At 30.1% G+C, this 20335-nt stretch overlaps 2 protein-coding genes and 1 long non-coding RNA gene across 3 annotated transcripts; all 3 read left to right on the forward strand.

Annotated features, from left to right (window-relative positions):
* The first annotated feature begins 2103 nt into the window (after positions 1-2103).
* On the forward strand, positions 2104-2902 carry LOC135146434 (uncharacterized). The gene is made up of 3 exons (XR_010283819.1): positions 2104-2146; positions 2209-2283; positions 2829-2902. It is a non-coding gene; the product is annotated as an uncharacterized LOC135146434 (long non-coding RNA).
* A 5469-nt stretch (positions 2903-8371) lies between these two features.
* On the forward strand, positions 8372-16921 carry LOC135146447 (phospholipid-transporting ATPase ID-like). The gene is made up of 31 exons (XM_064078603.1): positions 8372-8456; positions 8706-8792; positions 8878-8991; positions 9048-9146; positions 9200-9261; positions 9735-9878; positions 10503-10582; positions 10851-10963; positions 11789-11896; positions 12476-12572; positions 12676-12823; positions 12873-12967; positions 13065-13151; positions 13212-13273; positions 13373-13456; positions 13510-13594; positions 13941-14059; positions 14133-14250; positions 14372-14489; positions 14544-14626; positions 14682-14743; positions 14799-15027; positions 15093-15223; positions 15276-15430; positions 15482-15562; positions 15615-15707; positions 15875-16047; positions 16108-16226; positions 16360-16463; positions 16579-16646; positions 16701-16921. Exons 1-31 carry the CDS (start codon positions 8427-8429, stop codon positions 16919-16921), a joined length of 3369 nt encoding a protein of 1122 aa, XP_063934673.1. The 5' UTR covers positions 8372-8426.
* Positions 16922-18697: 1776 nt separating this feature from the next.
* LOC135146470 (peflin-like) lies at positions 18698-19972 on the forward strand. The gene is made up of 9 exons (XM_064078617.1): positions 18698-18752; positions 18808-18871; positions 18935-19012; positions 19090-19142; positions 19188-19250; positions 19326-19363; positions 19423-19495; positions 19748-19839; positions 19900-19972. Exons 1-9 carry the CDS (start codon positions 18698-18700, stop codon positions 19963-19965), a joined length of 582 nt encoding a protein of 193 aa, XP_063934687.1. The 3' UTR covers positions 19966-19972.
* Positions 19973-20335: the final 363 nt, after the last annotated feature.

The following is a 20335-nucleotide window of genomic DNA, read 5'->3' on the forward strand; positions in this document are numbered from 1 at the left end:
AGAACACATCTCTTTTTCAGGCCTCCCCTGGGGTAATAAAGTGCAATACCTTGGTGTCATTAAAGATAACAAAGATAACTGGAGAGTCCACTTTAAATATAAAAAGGATAAGTACGACGCAGTTCATATTCGCTATATATTATTCCTAGAAAGGCGCTATTAATGCGGTGGTGGCTGGAAACATGTAGATATGTTTACCCCAAATAGGAATAAATGTATAAAAAATTTATTAAAAAACTTTATATAGTAGTAATTAGGCTGCCCTCCGCATCGCAACACGTTCTAGGCAGGGAACAGGGAGCAGAAAATTAAACTTGTAGCCGTGGGCATGCTAATTAATAGACTCACGTGGCTATATGGAAGCTCCTCTGTAATATGAGCATTCTCAATTAAGAACAGAACCACTTTGTCGACTGTACTAAGCGCTTAGCCGAGCATATGATCATTGTAGTATATTACTAGCTAATTCCCTAAATTATAATCCAACCCCACATCTCTAAAGATAGACGACTGGAACACCTTACTATGTTAGATAATAGCTTTAAATGCAAGATTTTGAAAGAGAAATTATACAAATAATAATGGTAAACAAAATGGTAACTATTAATTAGCAATAGTATTAATTACTAATAACAATATTTTAGTGTTGGTAACTATATTAACATTGTAATAATTAAAAAATAACAATATAGCTTCATATGGAAAAGATGTTAACAATTATAACATTTTAATAATAGCTGCTAGAGAATTTTTTCAAGTACTTATTAAGCCAATAAAGATTTCTCACCTGACCTAATTTTAAAAAAAATGTCTTTATAGAGGTAATGTTAGGAGTCTTACTTTTTATTTAAGAAAGGGTTTCAAAGGTTTGTATCTTTGCAGGGCGAGAACTCGCTCAATTGGAGTCAGATGGATAAGACAGTTAATAAATTTTTTTAACCACTGTATAAAGCCAGTGCATAATGTAAGTAATAAGGGCAACCCCTGTTTCTTTATTTCTCTGCTTCATCTTATCACGTTATCAGCGCCTGGCTGCCGCGAGGCTAACGGTATACAGCTACGTCCGCACAGATTTTTTTTTATCTCGACTTTTTTTTATAGATTTTTTTTTTTTTCATTTTTCTTTTCATTATTACTGCTAGCTCAATTTTTATTTACTACCGTTTTATACTATATATAAATTATAATTCTTTTTTTTTAACCATGCAATTTCATTACAATTCTCTTTAACCTGCACTATAAGGTGGACCCTTCTTACAAAACGCTTTACTATTAAGACGACGGTTAACGAACTTAAAATTAACATTGAGTACACAAGGGATTCAAGACACCTTCCCTAACAAATTATTTAAAGAACCTTATATCATTTCTAGAAAACCTTAAATAAGCGGCCTTTGAAAAACATGTTATGAGGAATAATCTTTACCTTGAAAAAATTATGAATTGAAGTACCACGAGTAACTGCTCCAGAACTTGTGATCTAACACGTTAAAAATGCCTTAAGAAGGTCACTCTTAACATTCATAAGCACAATACATGATATATGTTTTGCAAAAAAGAAAGATGACGAGTCCCTACTACAAACCTGTCTCCTTTTGATCCACAGCTCCAGTCAAACAGAAGAGTATAGCAATTAGCGACTTTAGGCTGCATTTATGATCTTTACAATATAATATTTTTTTTACATCAAACAATAAAAATTATGTTTTTTAATTGCTGATTGCGTTCTAAATGAAGCTACTTATTGATGTAGAATATATTATGTTCCATTGGAGGTGGGAGACTTTATTTATATTTTGTAACTATTCCTCTACACGTTTGTTGTAACTGTATACTAAGGGAGTGTTGTTTATATATTCATTTATATTTCATTTTCTTTCTATAAAGTGTTTTTATAAGAATGTCTGCTAGATTTTCTAAAATTTTGTAGTTTTTCCTTGTTAATTCTTGTTTGGGAAGACGAAAACGATAGTTCTATGCCGAAAGCTTTTGATTGCTGCTTCTCTTCTGCAAATATTTTCCACTGCCTTATTATCTGTGTATACTTTTGTACTTATTATAAAAAATAATCCGGTTAGCAAGTTTTCTATTACTTGTATGTAGGTTATCGACCTACTAAAAGCCATGTATACACCCTCGCAGAACAGTTTTAAAATTTTACTTTTTTTTTATCGAGCACCTCTGGTAAAGAAAAATTTCCCATTGCAGCGCGAAAGTTGCAAAAGCCAAGAAGCATTTGACTTAATTAGCGTCCTGCTTGCTTCATTTTCTTCAGATTTTAAAGTTAGTTTTATACTTTCGTTTTGTATAAAAATCCCAGGGCTCTTTTAGCCGTCATTAAGTATACCACGTTGTGCATAAATTTTTACAGTTACGTGTTAGAGTACGCGAGATCAGTTCTTGCACAACCAGTTATATTACGGCTTTTTGTAGTGTTTATAATAGTATATATATTGAAAGCTTGAACTGGTTATTCAATGTGGTCAGGTAAAGTTATGGTGTATAAAATAGGTGTTTATTGTGTTTATACTAGTTTTGTCAGAGGACACATTAGTTAAAAGTCTCAAATCATATGAAACGAAGGCGTCCCGCGGTGTTTATAAACAGTTTAGCTATCTCGTTCTAAAAAATGTACTAACTCCACTTTAAGGGTTTCTCTGAGTAATTGTTTTACGATGTATACGGGTGCATACGTATTTGCGTACTCCTTTGTAGACTAGAATTTCTTTATCTCACGCATTTAAAATTTTTGTTTTTGGTTTAGATGTTTACCATTGAAAGTATGTATTCCAGCCTAAATGAAATCTTTTAAATTCACCCAATCACAGGCAGCGATATGATTGAACTTCGTGCTTTTGACCTAAGAGTGCAAGACTAAGAAAGCACAAGAGAGGGGAAAAGAATCGCAGGTTGACCGCATCTATAAACTTTACAAAAGATTTTTTTAATTTTTTCAATAAAGATATTTTTTATATTGTTGTTTAAAGGCAGCGTTCTTTATATTAATGAGGTTATATTGGCGTAAAATTTAGCACCATGTTTTAATTAGTGCGGGTTCTTGACATTGTTATTTTGTATCTACTTTTGTATTTGTTTAGCGCAGTGCATGATTACAAAAATTTTGTCTCATATCACTAAAATTACGAACTTGCATAGAATCATAATCTTTACCCACGGAGTAGGGGAAGAATTTAGATGTTACTATACCTTAGAAAGGATTATAGTAACAATTCCGAAAACCTGGATTATCGATATGCACTAAGTTTCCTGTGAAAATTTTAAGACTGAGTTTTTTATAATCATATATATAACGGTTTAACAGCTTAGCTGTACAGGGATCATTCATATACTTACAATCTAAAGTAAGATAAAATAACAAAGGGGCTAAGTAACGGAACTGTTGAAATATTAAATGGGGTTTTAACTAAAGTCAGTCCACAAGATTTTTCTTTAACTGAACCTATGCGATCCTACTTTAAATCGCTAGGCCGTAAATAGTAAACGAGCAATAAAGCTCCAGCGAACAAATTCAGGCAAAAAATCAGAGCTAAAAGAGAAAAACCTTCCGATTTATTAATCGTAAAATTTTGCATGTATACCTAATCACACGTGATTAATTAAAATGTATCAACTAAATTCTGTGTCAATTAAGTTGTTTGCTGTAAAAAGATCATATAGCTTTGACAGAAACAATTCCAAAACCACTTAATTTTTATTTAATTTTTTTTATAAATGTATTTCTTGAGGCTCGATCGGGTCGTTAAAAAATAAAAACATCGAAATTAGGAGCTGTCAACAGGTAGTAGCGTACACATTAGCTTTAAGGCTTATGTTAAAACAATCTCATATATATATATTAAAAATAATTCTACCCCAAACCCATATTATATATTTAGAGTCCATCCGGCTGTCGGCGATAGCGGGCACAAGCCTAGATTCGTAGTTGACTTCCTCTGAGCCGAGATCATGGGTGGCGATAATATTGCGTCGAAAAACGTTACCCAGTGGTTCAGGCTGGAGGTCTTTGTGTAAGGCATTGTTCCGAACAAACCACAGCGCGCCCGTAATGAGTGTAGCAGTTTGTTTTGTCTGACTTGACGCGAATAGACTACTGCTGGTGAGTCGTAGGCCCAAGAAACACAGGCGTATATCATGATCGGTCGGATGCACAACTAATACGAGCGCATTTTGTGCAACGACTTAAGGTTATTGTAGGAAGCTTACAGTATATATACAAAAGAATTATTCTCTTCCTGTAAAACCTAAGTTAAACCACCCGGTCTTTATCGTTGATGCCACTAGGCTTTTATTCTCGCTGTTTATTGATGCAGAGTTATAGGCAGGTTAATATAACTAGGTTTTAAAAGAACGACATGGTTGGCGGTTATTTTAAATCTCCTATTGTAAGCTGAATACAAACACAAAGTTGAAAACAGTCATACGCTTTATCTTTAAATACTTCCTGTAATTAGCACTGTTACGTGGGAAAGCAAACTTCCAAATTTCTTAAAAGACGACTTCTACCCTGAAAAGGCTGTCTAGGTCAGTATTTAAGACTTCAGTGCCTATGCATTAAGGTATTTTGCAAGTTTATTGGTAAAATTAATCATCATAAAGAGGCGAGCCTTTAAAAAAATTAATAACTCAAACTAAATTATAACATTCAAAAAAAAACCGCAGGTATTGGAGCTCTAACCTCATTTTATTAGAGATAAAGAGTTGTTGATTGATGTCCAATAAGATAAACATTTTATAAACAGAAGAAACGAGAGTACTGATGTCTAATAAGCTGGCTATCTAATTTCTTTGATCGTGGTAAAGTTATTTATAATAAAAATTTCGGACATAACCTTATTTTCGTAGCTACATTAAACCAGAAAGGATATGATATCTGCTATAAAGATAAAAAAGAGTATTTATTAATAGTGTTTTATGTAGTTGGTTGGCCGGTTGAGGGTACAACCCTATTTAAACATTTAATGGATGGTGCGCGCCTCGCGCATGTTTCAGTGTTGGCTAATTGGGAGTGTTGGACTACTCATACGACTGGAGAGAAATCAAACAAATTACTGCAACTCTTCTTTTATAACTAACTTTATATTATATATTTTTTTGTAATATAATATATTTTATCCCATTTATTTATAATATATTAATTCTTGTAACTACAAGTCTATAAGAACAACAATAAAGAAAATTAGATTTAATTACTCAAGTTTTGACGATGCGATCACAAGGTCCGTTGTTATAGAATTGGCAAATATGACTACCAACAGAGAGACAAACCAAATTTAAATTTTATCCTAGGAAAACCAAACCTCTTAGATAAAATCCAATACCACCAATGAGAAACAAAATTTTAATTACATTAAATCTAGGCAATGAAACGTTATGGGGGTCATTAAAGTTACCATATATAGGAGTGTTAGATTTAGAATATTGAAGTTTGTATACCCCTTCGAAGACAGCTTTAGTCATTAAGGAAGAGTGGAGTACAGTCTAATAAACCTTTTCTCCTTCTATTACTGTTACCCTATGGAACGCTATAGATTACTCGTAAGATTTACGCGATAGGAGAGGTCGAACTAACACAAGGTAAGAAAGAGATTGGCTTGTTTCCTTAACAATGGTCACGGTTATAAAAGTACAGCAATGATTACAATAGCTGATTTTATAAAATCTTGTTCCATCATTCCAAGAGAATATATAAGCTCTGGGCATATTAGCTATTCACACTTAAAAAGAATTTTTCCTAGATCTATATTCTAAATATCAAAATTGCAAGATCTATGATTTAGTATGCGCCCCCTTTATTTTATTTGCTTTAGTTGTAACCAATTCATTTTCTCAATCGTCCATAATGATATTAGCGTTTTTAGCACAAAGACATATACCTAAGGCTTAGCACTTAAAGGTAAGATCTAATACTGTTACCCTTTTTATATAAGAGTGCCTTACTCTTACTTCTTCTTTAAGTCCCCTCCTTTTCTACCGTCTTAAGTTTTATTTTATTTCTATTTTTAGCTCTCAATTACAAATTTTATTTTCTCCTGGTAACAACTTTAATTTAGTTGTCTCCTGCCTTCTATTGGTTTAGTTTTTTGTTTCTACTATATTATCTACTCTCATTAAGTTTAGTTGTGAGCGCTACTATCTTAAGAGAACCTTGCGATCTTTAGTCTCACAAAATTTGCCAAAATGTAATATGGAGATTCTACGAAAAACAATTTATTCAGTTTATATAACTATGGCCTATTTACTAGGTTGTAAAAACCACCTTATGTACACATTACCTCAAGGCCTATATTTCGATAATAAATAATATTAATTGGCAGAAAGAAACTTTTTAGAACGCTATAATAAAAGGAAGATGCTTCTTAAAGATAAATGTTGCTTTGTGTGGTATACACAAATCAGATAGGCTCTTTCACAAAGGCTTAGCAAGCGACTAAAAAGTTTTAAATATTATAATGCATGTTCCGCACTAACAATTTTTAAACAGTTTTGGGTAGTTATGTTGATGACTGTATAATAGTAGGAGGGCATGAAAAAAAAAATTCCAAGCTAAGAAGGTGTATAATTTAAAGAATGCAGCGAAGTTAAAAGGATCTTAAGGGTTAATATAATAGATAAAGAAGATTCTTATTTATTTGACCAAACGTATAACTTTGAACAACTTATTATAAAATTTTCTGTAGACGCAAAATGTCAACTATCTTTACCTACCCCCTAAACTAAAAACCCAACTGATGAAGCCACTAACACTTATTGCAATCTATCTGAAACTTTGCGAAATATTGCTTTAGTACTAGACCAATGCCAGATATCTTATACACGACATCTATGGGGAGTCACTTTAAAAATGGCACATAGAACTCATAATTACCCCTTTTCAACAAGAATTCTTTCACTCGTATGGTGTAATAAATATTCTGACAACAGTTTCTCAGATAATTGCCATTGTGATCCAACTGGACTAATTTTTACGATTATAAAACCACTATGGGTTATTTAATTTTAACTAATGAATCTTCGGGGCAGTGATCTTCCAATATAGACAAAACAAAAATGCATATATCTTCTTGGGAGGCCATATAAAGTTTAGTTTACTTTTCTAGCTCCATTGCTTGTACATGGCTGAACACATTGGCTATACTCCTTGAAATTTTTTCAAGCGTTAAATTAAAGTAAAATTTTATATACCTATACCGAAGCGATAAAGTATATAATATAAAGGTGACGCTTCGAATAAGAGGGTTAGAAATTAAAATTGCTTATCGCTACATTAAAGATGATTGGATTTATACCTTCGAGACTTAACCTGGCGAACATATGTAAAACCCACTCTCAATTCAAGTATAACTTTTCGTAACTGCTTTGTTAAACTATTACGTAGTGTGGAGCTATTATAGAGTAAAAGCTATTATATAAAACTCTTAAATATTAAATTAAGATATTCCCGACATATCTAAAAGCTGCAAAATACTTTTAAAGTTTCAGTATATAAGTAATGCAACTAATCATGAAGACATTACCTATTCTTTAATTCGCTTTTTCATTCTGTTTCATTCTATATAACATTTTTTTCCGATTCTGCTATACAATAAGCTTCCATGTTTTCGTATTCATATTTGCTCTATTTGATTTTTGGCATACTTTTTAAACTATAGCGCCTTTTAACCTAAGAAAATAAGTAGGAGAATCAATATCTTTTAATAAAATGGCCTTGCACTACACTCGAGAGAGTAGTGGCTTTGGACAAGCACGTAGCCTCAGATACTATATAAGTGATGTTGCATTAACAATTTAGCCCAAATTCCTTTTAAGTCTCTTATTTACAAGCATTAACTTTCGTAACCATTATCTGATTAAGGTGAATATGTTAGACCCTTTTAAATATATTAATAACTATATATTCCCTTATAGATCAATAAAGAATCGTTGTAATTTTAATTTTATATAAACCATAGGTATTAATATATTGAAAGGTTCAACAAGCTCATTATAACAGGAAATTAATCGTCCGTCATGATTTTTTAAACGGTTTAAGCTTTAGACATACTTGGCCATCAGCTTTTTAATTTTTAAATTAAACAAAATTTACATTTTTCTCCATTAGTGGTTTCGTTCCTCATTGTGTTGTGTCAATTAATCTTTTTTATTTTGGTCAGTGTCTTTAAACTGCACCTTCTTACAAAGGACTGTCGAGGGTTTCTTGGGTAATCGAGGGTTGAGGTTTTCGCTCACCAAACTTTTATTTAGATAACTCCAGTTAGCACTTGTCTTGTAATTCTTTTTTCTTATCAATTGGAGTAATGCACTAGAGAAAACGATATATTCGGGATTTGTACTTTTACGTCTACAACTTTTAGCTTGTCTTATCAATCTTAATTATGCATTAAGTTATATTTGGACTTTATACCTTTATGTCTACAATGTCTGAACAACATAGTTTGGTGATGCTTTCTTTTTTTAAGTTTACTAAAACTTAAACATAATGGCTTTATTCTATTATATAAAATAGAATTTAGTAATATTATTTTTTATTTATATATAGTTTAAAAAAGTTATCCTCGCAGTAATGATGCGCCGTTATTATCGTTTTATTTATGAATTAAAAGAAAAGACGTGTTATTTTAAATTTGGAAATTTTGCTGAAAATTTGGGAAGTGCTATAAAGACTTTCTTTTTTTAACTTTTTTTAGGTTCTTCCTAGAGATAAAAAAGGAAAACCTTTAGCAAGGATTGTTTTGGTTAACGACCCCATAAAAAATAAGGAGTTTAAATATGCCGTTAGTCAGTTTATTAAATTTCTTTTAATAAATATTTTTTGTTTTATCTTATTATAAACTAATCTTTTTTTTTTACATAACAAAGAATAACTATGTTTCCACGGCTAAATACTCTTTACTAACCTTTCTTCCCAAAAATTTATTTGAGCAATTTTCAAAAGTGGCTAATCTTTATTTTTTATTTTTAGCCATCATACAGGTTTTCTGTACTTATTTTGTTATAAGGTATGGATTTAATTAATAGCTAAATTGTAGCTCTTTCCTGAAGTGGCCGTGTTTCCTGTTTTTGCTGAGCTATTTCCATTATCTTTTGTCGTTTTAATTTCAATGGTGAAAGATGCTTTAGAGGATTATGTAATCACTGTTCCTTATTAAAAATTATCATATTTTGCAATTTTTTACTTCAGAAACGTCATCGGAGTGATAGAGAACTCAATTATAAAAAAGTTCTTGTTCTTCGTTATAAAGAGTACGAATATTATAAATTTTTAGTTGTCTTCAAACTTTTATTATTATTTTTAAAGGATGCTTTTTTTAAAATTAATTATGGGGAAACATATATAAAATAGATAATTTTTAGGCCTTAATTAATTACAATTACTATTGTTTTTGAGTTTTTGGACTAAATATCAACTTGAAAGAGATATGAAATCACGATATTTGTGAATTCCTTAATTTAAGATTTAATTAAATATAAATTAGATTAAGGTTTATATACCTAACAGCTTTATTATAAAGCGATCTTATATAAATTTATACAAAAAATTATTTATAAATTTCATCTTTGATTTTTTATATTTTACAAATCTTTGTAACTTTTTATTATCAAATCAGCATAAATCATTTATTTTCAATAAACTTTTTTAAGTTATTTTCTTAATTATGAGTAATTATTATATACCTTAAACTGTATGATATCTGTTTAATATATATACTTTCAAGATTTATTAAAATCCCTTGGAGCGAACTTTTAGTTGGTGAGATTGTTAAAATCTCCAATAATGATTTTATTCCAGCGGATGTGCTTATGCTCTACTCCGCTTCTGAAAATGGAGGGGCTTATGTAGAAACGGCTGATTTGGACGGGTAAAGTTTTAACTATATAATATTTTTTTTAACTACTTTTTTAATATTAAAATAATTTTTTATTTTTCTTAAATAAGTTTAAGGTTCAAAATTTATGCATTCTCTCACTATATGTAGTAAAGTGGTAATATTAATTTTTAGTTAAAATAACTTTCTTTTATAAATTTTTATTTATTTCAAAACTGATTTCTTGTGTTTTTTTGTTTTAATTATAATCATATTCAATATTTTTTTTAATTTACATTATAAATTTATGTTATGATACTATATTTTTAATATTTTTACTTTGAATTTCTATACTTGGATTTAAAAATATCTATTTTTATGTTTTTAATATATAATTTAAAGATTTAATTCTTTTTTAATAATTTATTACAAACTTTTTTGCCATATTTTTACATGTTATAATAAAGTAATAAATTTTACTTTTATTATTTTTATTTGATATTACATTGTTATCGTTATATAAATATTATCATGTTTATTATTTAATAATTTTCAAATAATACATCAAAACTTTTCTTATAAATTTTTTATTAGTATTAATATTTTTATTTATAAATTATATAAAACCTTTCATTCTTAAAAAAATATTATTTTTTTAAAAAATTTTATAATTAAAAGAGAAACGAATCTGAAATTTAAAACAGTCTCCATGCGAACTTCATTTTTAACGAACGAGGAAAAGTTATCTCAGTTTAAGGGTGAATAGAAGTCTATATTATTTTCTTTATAATGCTAGCTTTTAGTTTACTTTTTATTGTTTTTGTTTATTATTATATTTACTAAACTGTTCTTTATTAATTTATTTTTTTTTTCTATTTTTTTTAATTTGTTTCATAAATATCCTTAATTGAAGTTTTCAATTATTATTTGTAGTTTTTTTAAGTTAAAATTTCTTTTTTTTTTAATTATATATATAATCTATAAATACGTACATTTTACTTATCATTACTATTATTATTTTTATAGCAACTATTACTTCTGAGCCTCCGGATGATAATTTGCACAAGTTTAACGGAAAAGTTCGAATCCACAACGAGCCTCACAGTTTTTCAGTGAGCATCGAACAATTACTTTTACGAGTCAGTATTTATACATTGATGCGTTTTGTTTATTATGACTATTTATATATTTTGTACAATTTTTTTTCCTTTTTTTATATTTTTTTTTATTTTTAGAAAACTTTTTCAGTATGTAGTTTTACAAACTTTTTACTAGTTATTTCATTTTCTAAAATTCTTTTATTTTTAGATTCCTTTTTTTTCATACTTATTAACTAATTTTTTATATTATTATTCATTTTATTAACCCTAACATTTTATAAATAAATGTTTTATTATAATTTAAAATGTCATTAAATATGTAATATTCCAATTTTTATATTTTATATTGATTATATAAAACTACCACATTTTTTATAATAATTTTTAAAAACATTTACAAATTTTGTGATTTTGTGTTCTTTTTCTCCTTTTTTTTTTAATGACTATTGTTTATTTATACAATAATTTTAATATTATCATAAATTTTTAGATATTAGATTTCCTTTACTTTATTTTTTAAATGATTATTGTGTATATTTTATCATTAATATTATGTTGTAATAATCATTAATATTATATTTTAATTTATGAATTGTTTCATAATATTTACATTTTTTTATTTTTAAGTTTTATGAACTTGCGATGTTGTTTCTCATTTTATATATTATTTTAATGATCATTTTTATATATTTATTATTTTTTTATTTATAAGTTTTATGGACTTGTGGTACTTTTTTTCATTTTAAAAGTTATTGTGTATTTTTATGTATTATTTTGTAAAACTTCGTTTTTTTTAAGTTTTATTATAAATATATAGTATGTTATTTTATTTATTAACGCACATTTCTTCATTATATTGTTAAGGGCATGAAGCTACGCAACTGTGCGTATATTTATGGCGTGTGCATCTATTGTGGGCACGATACAAAACTCATGATGAACGCTGGAGGCCCTCGACTCAAGAGAACAAAAGTTATTTATTTTTTTTTGTGATGATTTTTTTTTACTAGCAAAAAAATATATAAGAAGGTTTAAAAAGTTTTTTTGGGTAATGTTAATACAATTACAAAAACATTAATACGTAATTTATCCTAGGTTGCGTTGCTTAAACATAATAAAGAGATGTGTGAAACACAAAAATAATAACTAATAATATTTATATATATATTGGATATCACAACCCCATAAAAGTGAATCAAAAAAAGTGAAGGAAATAATGTTTCTTAGAACGTAAAAAATAAATGATAACTTTTCTTATAACAAACGCTTTAAAAATATATTTCATTGTAATAAATTTTTTTAATTTTTTCTCTTTGCTTTTTATTATTTTACTATAATAGTTTATTTCCCGATTATATTTTTATTTATTATAAAGGTTATATATTTTTTTGAAATATACTTTTTCGTTGATGTTTATTAATTTCTATCAGAATAATAGTAATTTTTATTTACGTTTTGTTGCATTTATTTTATTTTATTATAAAAAAGATTATTAATTTCTTTTACGCTCTTTATAATTATTGAAATGTTTTATAATATTTCTTTAAACAGCTGGAAAAGTTAACAAACACGCTTATCATCTATATTTTTTTGCTTCTCCTTCTTCTGAGCTTAATAAGTTCTATATCTCGTTGTGTGTGGGAAGGAGGTATGCTAATAGTATAATGATGCATACTTCTATCAAAATTTTTGCTACTATATAATGAAGCAAACTTAATGCATACTTTTATTTACACTTTTTTCCTTTATAGGAACTGGTAAGAAGTTTCTCTTGTTTCTATCGCTCAAGGACAAGCCTAAAGACTCAGTACTCGTTGTTATTTTGGGGATGTTCATTTCCATTGGCCTATATAATGGCCTGATCCCCATCTCTTTATATGTCTCCGTCGAGCTTATTCGGTAAACAGTTATAATTATTATAGTTATCATTATTTTTACTATTATATAGACTTGTTCAGTCTTGGTTTATCGACTCGGACCTCCAGCTTTACTGTTCTGAAACGGACACGCCGGGTGCTGCCAGGACCACCACTCTGAATGAAGGTCGGCATTTATAGAATTTGAGTATTTCATTATAATTTTACAAATGTTCTTTTTCTTTCTCGTATATTTTATTTATTTGTTACCACGATTTCATAAGAGCTTGGACAAGTGAATTATATATTTACGGATAAGACGGGCACGTTAACAAGAAATATAATGAGGTTTATCAAGTGTAGCATCAAAGGTGTTACCTATAGATATCGACTCTTTTATATTTAAATAATATGTATATATACATATAAAGGCGTAAGCTACGGACACGGAGAGACGGAAGCGTCACGTGCTTATAAAAAGCGCATGAGACAGGTCTTCTTTCTACGTTATATATTTACTCTTTTAGTAGAGTTTTCTATAGTAAATTTTTACTATTTTTATATTTTTCTAACTTCTATTGTTAATTATTAGGAAATTGGCGTTGCTGTTCCCAACATTGATTTCTCAGATAACAAATGGGCTGATCCAAATTTTCTTTTTGCTGATACAATATTGGTCTATTGTTACTGTTATTATTATGATTATGAATATAATTATTATTAAAACAGTATAAACTAGTTAAAGACCCATCCAACGAACACGTTTACCGTTTTTTCCGGCTTCTTGCTTTGTGCCACTCCGTCCAAATTGAGTGTTAGACACTTCTCTTCTCCAATATTTTATTATTAATAGTTAATTGATTGTAAAAGCTGATGAAAGCATTTTTTTTTTTGTTTTAAGAACTTTATTAGTTAAGAATTCAAGTTTGGGTGTTAAAAAACCTTTTTGTTTCTTGACAACCTCACATTTATTTTCCGTGTTTTTTTGTTTATATTAATAATTATAAGCGAAGAAAAATTGTAGATCCCTTTTAGTGTGGCAAACTATATAGTGAATGGCAACTTAGGGGTTAAAATTAGGGTTAGTGCGAGGGTTGGGGAAAATGTATAAACTTTAAAATATTTTACTTTTCTTCTTAATTACTATTGAGGTTTTTCAGGGGAAAAAGGAAATCTCGTGTATGCGGCGCAGTCTCCTGACGAAGGCGCATTGGTTTCTGCCGCAAGAAACTTTGGCTTTGTTTTTAAATCTAGAAAATGTGGCAAAGTTGTTATCGAGGTGTCCCCCTTTTTGTGGAGTTACTTTCACTATTATAACTTTTTGTTGAGCAAAATATTTCTGATATTTTCAGGTGCAAGGCAAAGAAGAAGAGTACGTTGTGCTAAGTACCTTAGAATTCAGTAGCGAAAGAAAACGCATGTCTGTTATCGTACGATGCCCCGATAATCGTATTCGTCTGCTGACAAAAGGTACAACCGCAATGCACGAGTCATTGAAAAAATTGTTAGTATAACTAAGAATGAATTTAATTGGGTGGCATTCTAGCGAATACAATAAAAGAAAGCGAGCATTTTTTTTAATGATTTTTAGGTGCTGATAATGTCATTCTTCCTCTCTGCGTTTCTGATAGTCAAGTATTAAAAGAGACAAACGCCCATCTGGAGCAGTACGCCACTGATGGCCTCCGTATCCTCACCCTCGCGGAAAGGTAGCCATGTGTGCACGTGTTTAGAGGGCTTCATATAAGAAATGGCTGCTGCAGAGTGCTTGCTGAGAGCGAGTTTAACGCCTGGTTCGAGAGACAACAGAAGGCTACTTTGGAGCTTCACGACCGCACGAAATACTGTTCTTGTGCTTTTTAAGGGAGATAGTAATATAAACTGCTCATTTTTTTTACTAGTGGAAGAAATAAATAATAAAATTGAACATAACCTGGAGCTACTCGGGCTCACTGCCATTGAAGTTTCCTTATTCCTTTTGGATTTCGATAAATAACAGTGAAGTACTTTATAACAAGGATCGCTTGCAAGAAGGCGTGCCCGATACCATCGCCAATCTGAGAAAAGCAGACTTGCACGTGTGGGTTCTAACCGGCGACAAGCAAGAGACGGCCATTAATATAGGCTTTGCGTGCCAGCTGCTTCGTAACGACCAACATATCTTTGTGCTCTCGGGAAACGCCAAGGGTCGCGTTCTGGAGACTATATACGGCGTGCAGCAGCAGTTCGAGCAACTTAGCGAAGACTGTATACGACCGCTTTTTGAAGCTTTTCGACTTTTCGTGGTTATCGTATCTTCTCGCCTGGCTCAGGTGAGAAGGCCCTCGTGATCGACGGGGTTTGTCTGTCGTGTGCCCTCGAGGATAATATAAAGTTGGAACTTCTCGAGGTGGCGAAGGCGTGCAAGGCTGTGATTTGCTGCAGAGTCACACCACTGCAAAAAGTTGGTTTAGCATAACTTCGTTATATGTTTATGAATATCCAACTCGGAGAAGGCAATGGTGGTCGAGCTCGTTAAAGAGAACTGCGATGCCATTACTTTGGCCATTGGAGATGGCGCTAACGACGTTAGCATGATCCAAGCTGCCCACATTGGCGTGGGAATTTCGGGTCTAGAGGGCAGACAGGCTGTTCTAGCGGCAGACTACAGGCCCGCCATTTTTTATTTATATAACGCTCTTTATTTTAATAACATCCACAGTATTGCCCAATTTCGATTTCTGGAGCGTCTGTTATTGGTCCACGGGCGCCTCTCGTACATGCGCATGTCAAAGTTTTTACGGTTCTTGCTAGCTATTGTTAACTTTATATTTCTTTTATGTTTTGCTTTGAAGGTATTTTTTCTATAAAAACTTTGCCTTTACCCTCGTGCAGTTCTGGTACCAAATTTACACCGGATGGAGCGGCGCTACCATTTACGATCCATGGCACGTTTATTTTTCATGCATGCAGCAAAGAAAAGATATTGGTGTTAAAGGCCGGTGTTAATTAGTTATTGGCCTCATTATATTTATTTTTTTTTTTTTTTAATATACTGCGTTTTTTTTTATGAATTTAGCTTTCTCCTCACACTAATTATTCTTTACCTGCGAAGGTTTGTGACTTTGTACAATATTGTCTTCACCTCAATGCCTGTTATGGCCGTGGCTGTTTTTGAAAAAGACACTGGCACCAAATATTCCCTTGCCAATCCAGATATATACTGTGTGGGCCAGGGAAATTTGCTTTTTAACAAAGCCATGTTCTTCAATTATTGTTTTTTGCTCGGTATTCTATTTTATTATTATGTTGTTGATATTATTATTTAGTAACATTGGCACGTTCCAGGTTTTTTTCATTCGATACTGTTGTTTTTTCTGCCTTTCGGAGCAGCTGCTGATTTAGTACTTCCAGACGGGAAAATGGCGGGATTTAATTGGTTTTCTGCTTTGGTTTCAGCCTCATTGGTAGTTAAAATTTTATTGTTTATTAGAACTATTATTCTCCGTTTTGTTAGTTTATAACTAATACAACTTATTTATAAATTTAAGGAGTTTTTTTCACTTCTTTATAATAAGCACATTTTTTTACTTAACAAAGGTTATCGTTGTTACCTGTACATTGGCGCTGGATATCCTCGGCTGGACCGTAGTCAACCATTGCGTTGTGTGGATCTCACTACTATCGTGGTTTATATTTGGATGGTAAGTTTCCTTTTGTTTTAATTTTTGGATTAAAAAATTACTAATATGAAATAATGAAGAAAAAAAGATAGTTTTATACTTTACTCAGCTGCCTTTATGATATTAATAACAATAGGTATATCTACTCGATTCCTGCATTCATACCAAACACAGATTTCTTTGGGGTTATGCACGCCACGCAGGGTGAGTTCATACTGTTTCATTAATATTATGCCACGTGCATTCAAGGATCTCTAGGAACTCTCGCCTTTTGGGCCACTTTGGTGCTCACCACATGGACATGCCTTTTTCCTGTAGTGTTATACAAATTTGCAAGACTCGTGTTTAACCCGACCTCCGTCGATATTCTGCGCGAGCAAAATTACTTAAAAAAAAATGAAGAGAATAGTTCCCTTAAAAATAAAGAGACGAGGTGTAAAAGTTTTTGCGCGGAAACATCTATAGTAGAGTTGTTATAGTATTTTTACTATGAAAAAATTCTTTTTATAAGATTTAAACATCTAGAAAGTTATTTTATTATTCTAATAATTAATAAATAAAAGTTTAACTAAAAAGTTCAAATTATTTATTTAACTTAAAAAAAATCAAAATTTCTTCCCTTGAGTGGCTGTAAAAAGCTGCCCTCCTAGCAAGTTACTTCATAAATCTTAATTGTGGTTTATTACATTATAAAAATAACCTCCTATTATTTGAATAATTATTATATTATTTATTTAGAAAGTAAGAAATTTAATGACTATAAGTTATTTATACAAACTTTGTAAGAGATCTTTTTTATACATCAAAAATCCGCGCGGTCAAAGTGTGTAAGGACATTATGACAGGTCAGTATTTGAGCATATATTATGATGAAAATAATTCTCGTAAGCATTAATTTATTTTAAGAGAATAGCTTTAAAAAAAAAGAATTTAAAATTTAGAGGAAATTTATTACCTTCAAAAAAAACTGAACTGATTTTTGACAATAAAAAATTAAGCGTTACATATATTCTTACACCAATTTTTAAAGGGGTATTATCTTTGCGATTATAGCTATGAGCGTAAATTTCTATTTATGTACTAAAGTTTGTTATCCTCAAACTTCATTTCAGGTTTTGATAAATATGAAGTAACACAAATTATAAATAGAATTACATTTTTACTAGAAGTTTAACTTTTTCTAAAAATATTATTAAGAAAACACCAGGTTGTTAATTGGTTTTACGTTTTAATAAGTGAACTCTAATATACCGTCGGGAGATCGCGTATAGTGACTATTAAACAGCTAGCAATACTCAATGCTAAGGACATAAATGGAAGAAATTGTCTCGATATATAAGTTGATATCTGATAGAGGGGAATATCCCTCATACCGCACATCAGCTAAGGTTTTATGTGGGGAGAAATTTATTGGATAGGGTGATAGATATAGTTTCTAATAAGATAAATATAATGCTGTAAGGGATCTACAGAGTATTCATTTTTAATCTCCCTCTAGCACGGATTTGAGTATAAACCAGACGCGTAAAACCGAGTTCAACGTTATATATAAAAAAGTACAATTCGTCCAATTATTAAAATAATGTTTATAAATAAACTTTTATAAAGTTGGCTCTAGAATTATTACTCAACACACTCTTTTTGCAAAGGACCAATAAATAATAACTGGAGAGAGAGAATAATCACCAAGAATCCTGAGAGCAGGTCTTATAAAAGGGGAAAAGTTATATCCGTGCAATATTAAAAGTTAAAAAAAAAATTAATAGTTAATATTGATTAAATTAGTATTTAGTACATGTGTAGTTTTACGTTTTTATACAAAACTTATTACGTAAAACATTTTATAAAGGGTAATTCAAACATTACTTTTACATCCAATGTTACACAATTTACTTTTGTTTTGGTACACCAACATAAGTTATTTAGCCTTACTCCTCTCAGTCGTTACAATATTGCAAAAAATCATTTGCTACTTTTAAAAAGCCCACGCAGGCACCGCGGCACCGGCGTAGGCATGGTATACCGCAACCTAACCCTCACGGAGGGAGAGGGAAAAGCACCTTATATACGAACTGGAAAACCTCTTAGAAGTAGTGTAACAGGAATTAAGGAAGCTATCTAATTTTAGTTTAAGGTTAGCTCGTAATTAAATATGATATTATAAAAATAAAATAAAACGTCCAAATTTCTTTTTAACTTAAGTTTCCTTTACTCGAAATAAAAAAATTTTTTTTTAATACAACTACGAAATTAAGATGCACTCTTCTTACGGAAATACCTTAAGTTATACTCCATACCAGTACGGGCAGGGTTTAACTTAATAAATTTATTCTAACTTTACTTTTTCAATGTTTTTATATATAAGGCCTTTTACCTAAAGGGAACTTAAGTGAAGAAGATTTAAGACAAGCATTTTATCGAGTGGATAGGTCGTTACCTTTGAAAAAATTTACTCATAAATTTGCGGTTAAATTTTATTAATTTATTCTTAGGGACCGAAATGGTTTTATTTCTTATGAAGAATTAAGAGTTGCTCTAGGGGACGATATTATAAATCAAGAAACATGCAGGTTTTCAATCATATTTGTTGTAGTTTGCTAGCAATAATAAGACATTTATATATGTAATACGTATTTTTCAATTTAAGATTACTATTAAGTCTTTATGATACCAACAAAGATGGACAGATTTCTTTTGAAGGTTTTTTTTGTTATTAAATTGTTTTTTAAATTTTCATCTCTCTAGAATTTAAGTCACTTTGGGGATACGTCCAAAAATGGAGGGAATGTTTTCAAAACTTTGATAAAGGTTAAAAACTAAAGTAAAATATACTATTATATGCCTTTTTAGTATTTTTATATACTTAACTACTTTGTTATTAAGATCGTAACGGCGTTATCGATGCCTCAGAGCTCCATCAAGTACGTTTAAGATACTCGACTTTTATAATTTCATTTAAAAAAAGCATAAAATCTTAAAGGCTTTAAACCAATTTGGTTACCGTCTGTCATATCCTTTTTGCCAGTCGCTCGTTTCAAAATTTCGATCGCACAGTAATTATGTTTTTTTTTAGTTTGTTAGCTAGTAACTTTTTACTTAAGTTAAACGTTTATATTTTAAGAAAACCTTTTCATAATGCTTTTTATAAATTTATTAATTTAGTTCATAAAGTTTAACGCAGTTTTTCACAAAGCTTATAGTATAATTTATTTTTAAATTTAAACATCTTTAAGATCAGAAGTAATTTTACTTTTATTTCAGGTTATTTTTTTTTAAATTTTAAATTTTCTAAATCTCTTTATTAGTGCCACATGTTATGAATTTTGGTAGTTTTATTCAATGCTGCGTTATGCTTAAGGGCTTTACCTCAGGATTCGCCGCTAAAGATGTTCAACGAGTATATCCTGAAATATATAGCAACTATTCCCTTTTAAAATTTTATTAAAAAAAATTTAAGAGAGGAATCGCAACACTGACTTATGAAGATTTTTTATCGATTGTTTTTATGCACGGAACAACTTAATTATGTGATTAAAAAAAAATCTTAAATTTAACTATTAAGAAAGTTCTGCTAGGTGCTTTACATTATCTTTTAACTTAATAGTTAAAAACTATTGTGTTTATTGTTTGCGTGGACAATTTTTCTAATAAGTAATTTTTTAGCAGATTCAAAAAGTTTGTAATATTGAGGAACACATCAGGAGTAGAGAATTATTTTATTGCGTTTAAATAATTTTGCTCATTCGAAATTTTATATTCAATTATAGAAACTTTAAGAGGTATTATCGCGCAACGTTACGATTTCAGGACTCCCTTGTTGTTAATTAATTTAAAAGACGGGCCCTTTTATTTGATCTTTCAAATTCTGTTACATAAAGAATTAAGTGTCGTTT

This window comes from Zophobas morio, unplaced genomic scaffold (assembly GCF_036711695.1).
Source record: "Zophobas morio isolate AGI-343-1 ecotype UQ-CSIRO unplaced genomic scaffold, CSIRO_AGI_Zmor_V1 ptg000228l, whole genome shotgun sequence".
NCBI classification, from domain to species: domain Eukaryota; kingdom Metazoa; phylum Arthropoda; class Insecta; order Coleoptera; family Tenebrionidae; genus Zophobas; species Zophobas morio.

Coding starts and splice junctions, on each gene's coding strand:
- LOC135146447 (XM_064078603.1), top strand. CDS start 8,427: ATGTCTACAATGTCTGAACAACATAGTTTG. Junction 13,152..13,211: donor TATCAAGTGTAGCATCAAAG/GTGTTACCTATA, acceptor ATACATATAAAG/GCGTAAGCTACGGACACGGA. Junction 15,563..15,614: donor CGCATGTCAAAGTTTTTACG/GTTCTTGCTAGC, acceptor TTTGCTTTGAAG/GTATTTTTTCTATAAAAACT.
- LOC135146470 (XM_064078617.1), top strand. CDS start 18,698: ATGCACTCTTCTTACGGAAATACCTTAAGTTATACTCCATACCAGTAC. Junction 19,143..19,187: donor TGGACAGATTTCTTTTGAAG/GTTTTTTTTGTT, acceptor TCATCTCTCTAG/AATTTAAGTCACTTTGGGGA. Junction 19,251..19,325: donor TTTTCAAAACTTTGATAAAG/GTTAAAAACTAA, acceptor TTTGTTATTAAG/ATCGTAACGGCGTTATCGAT.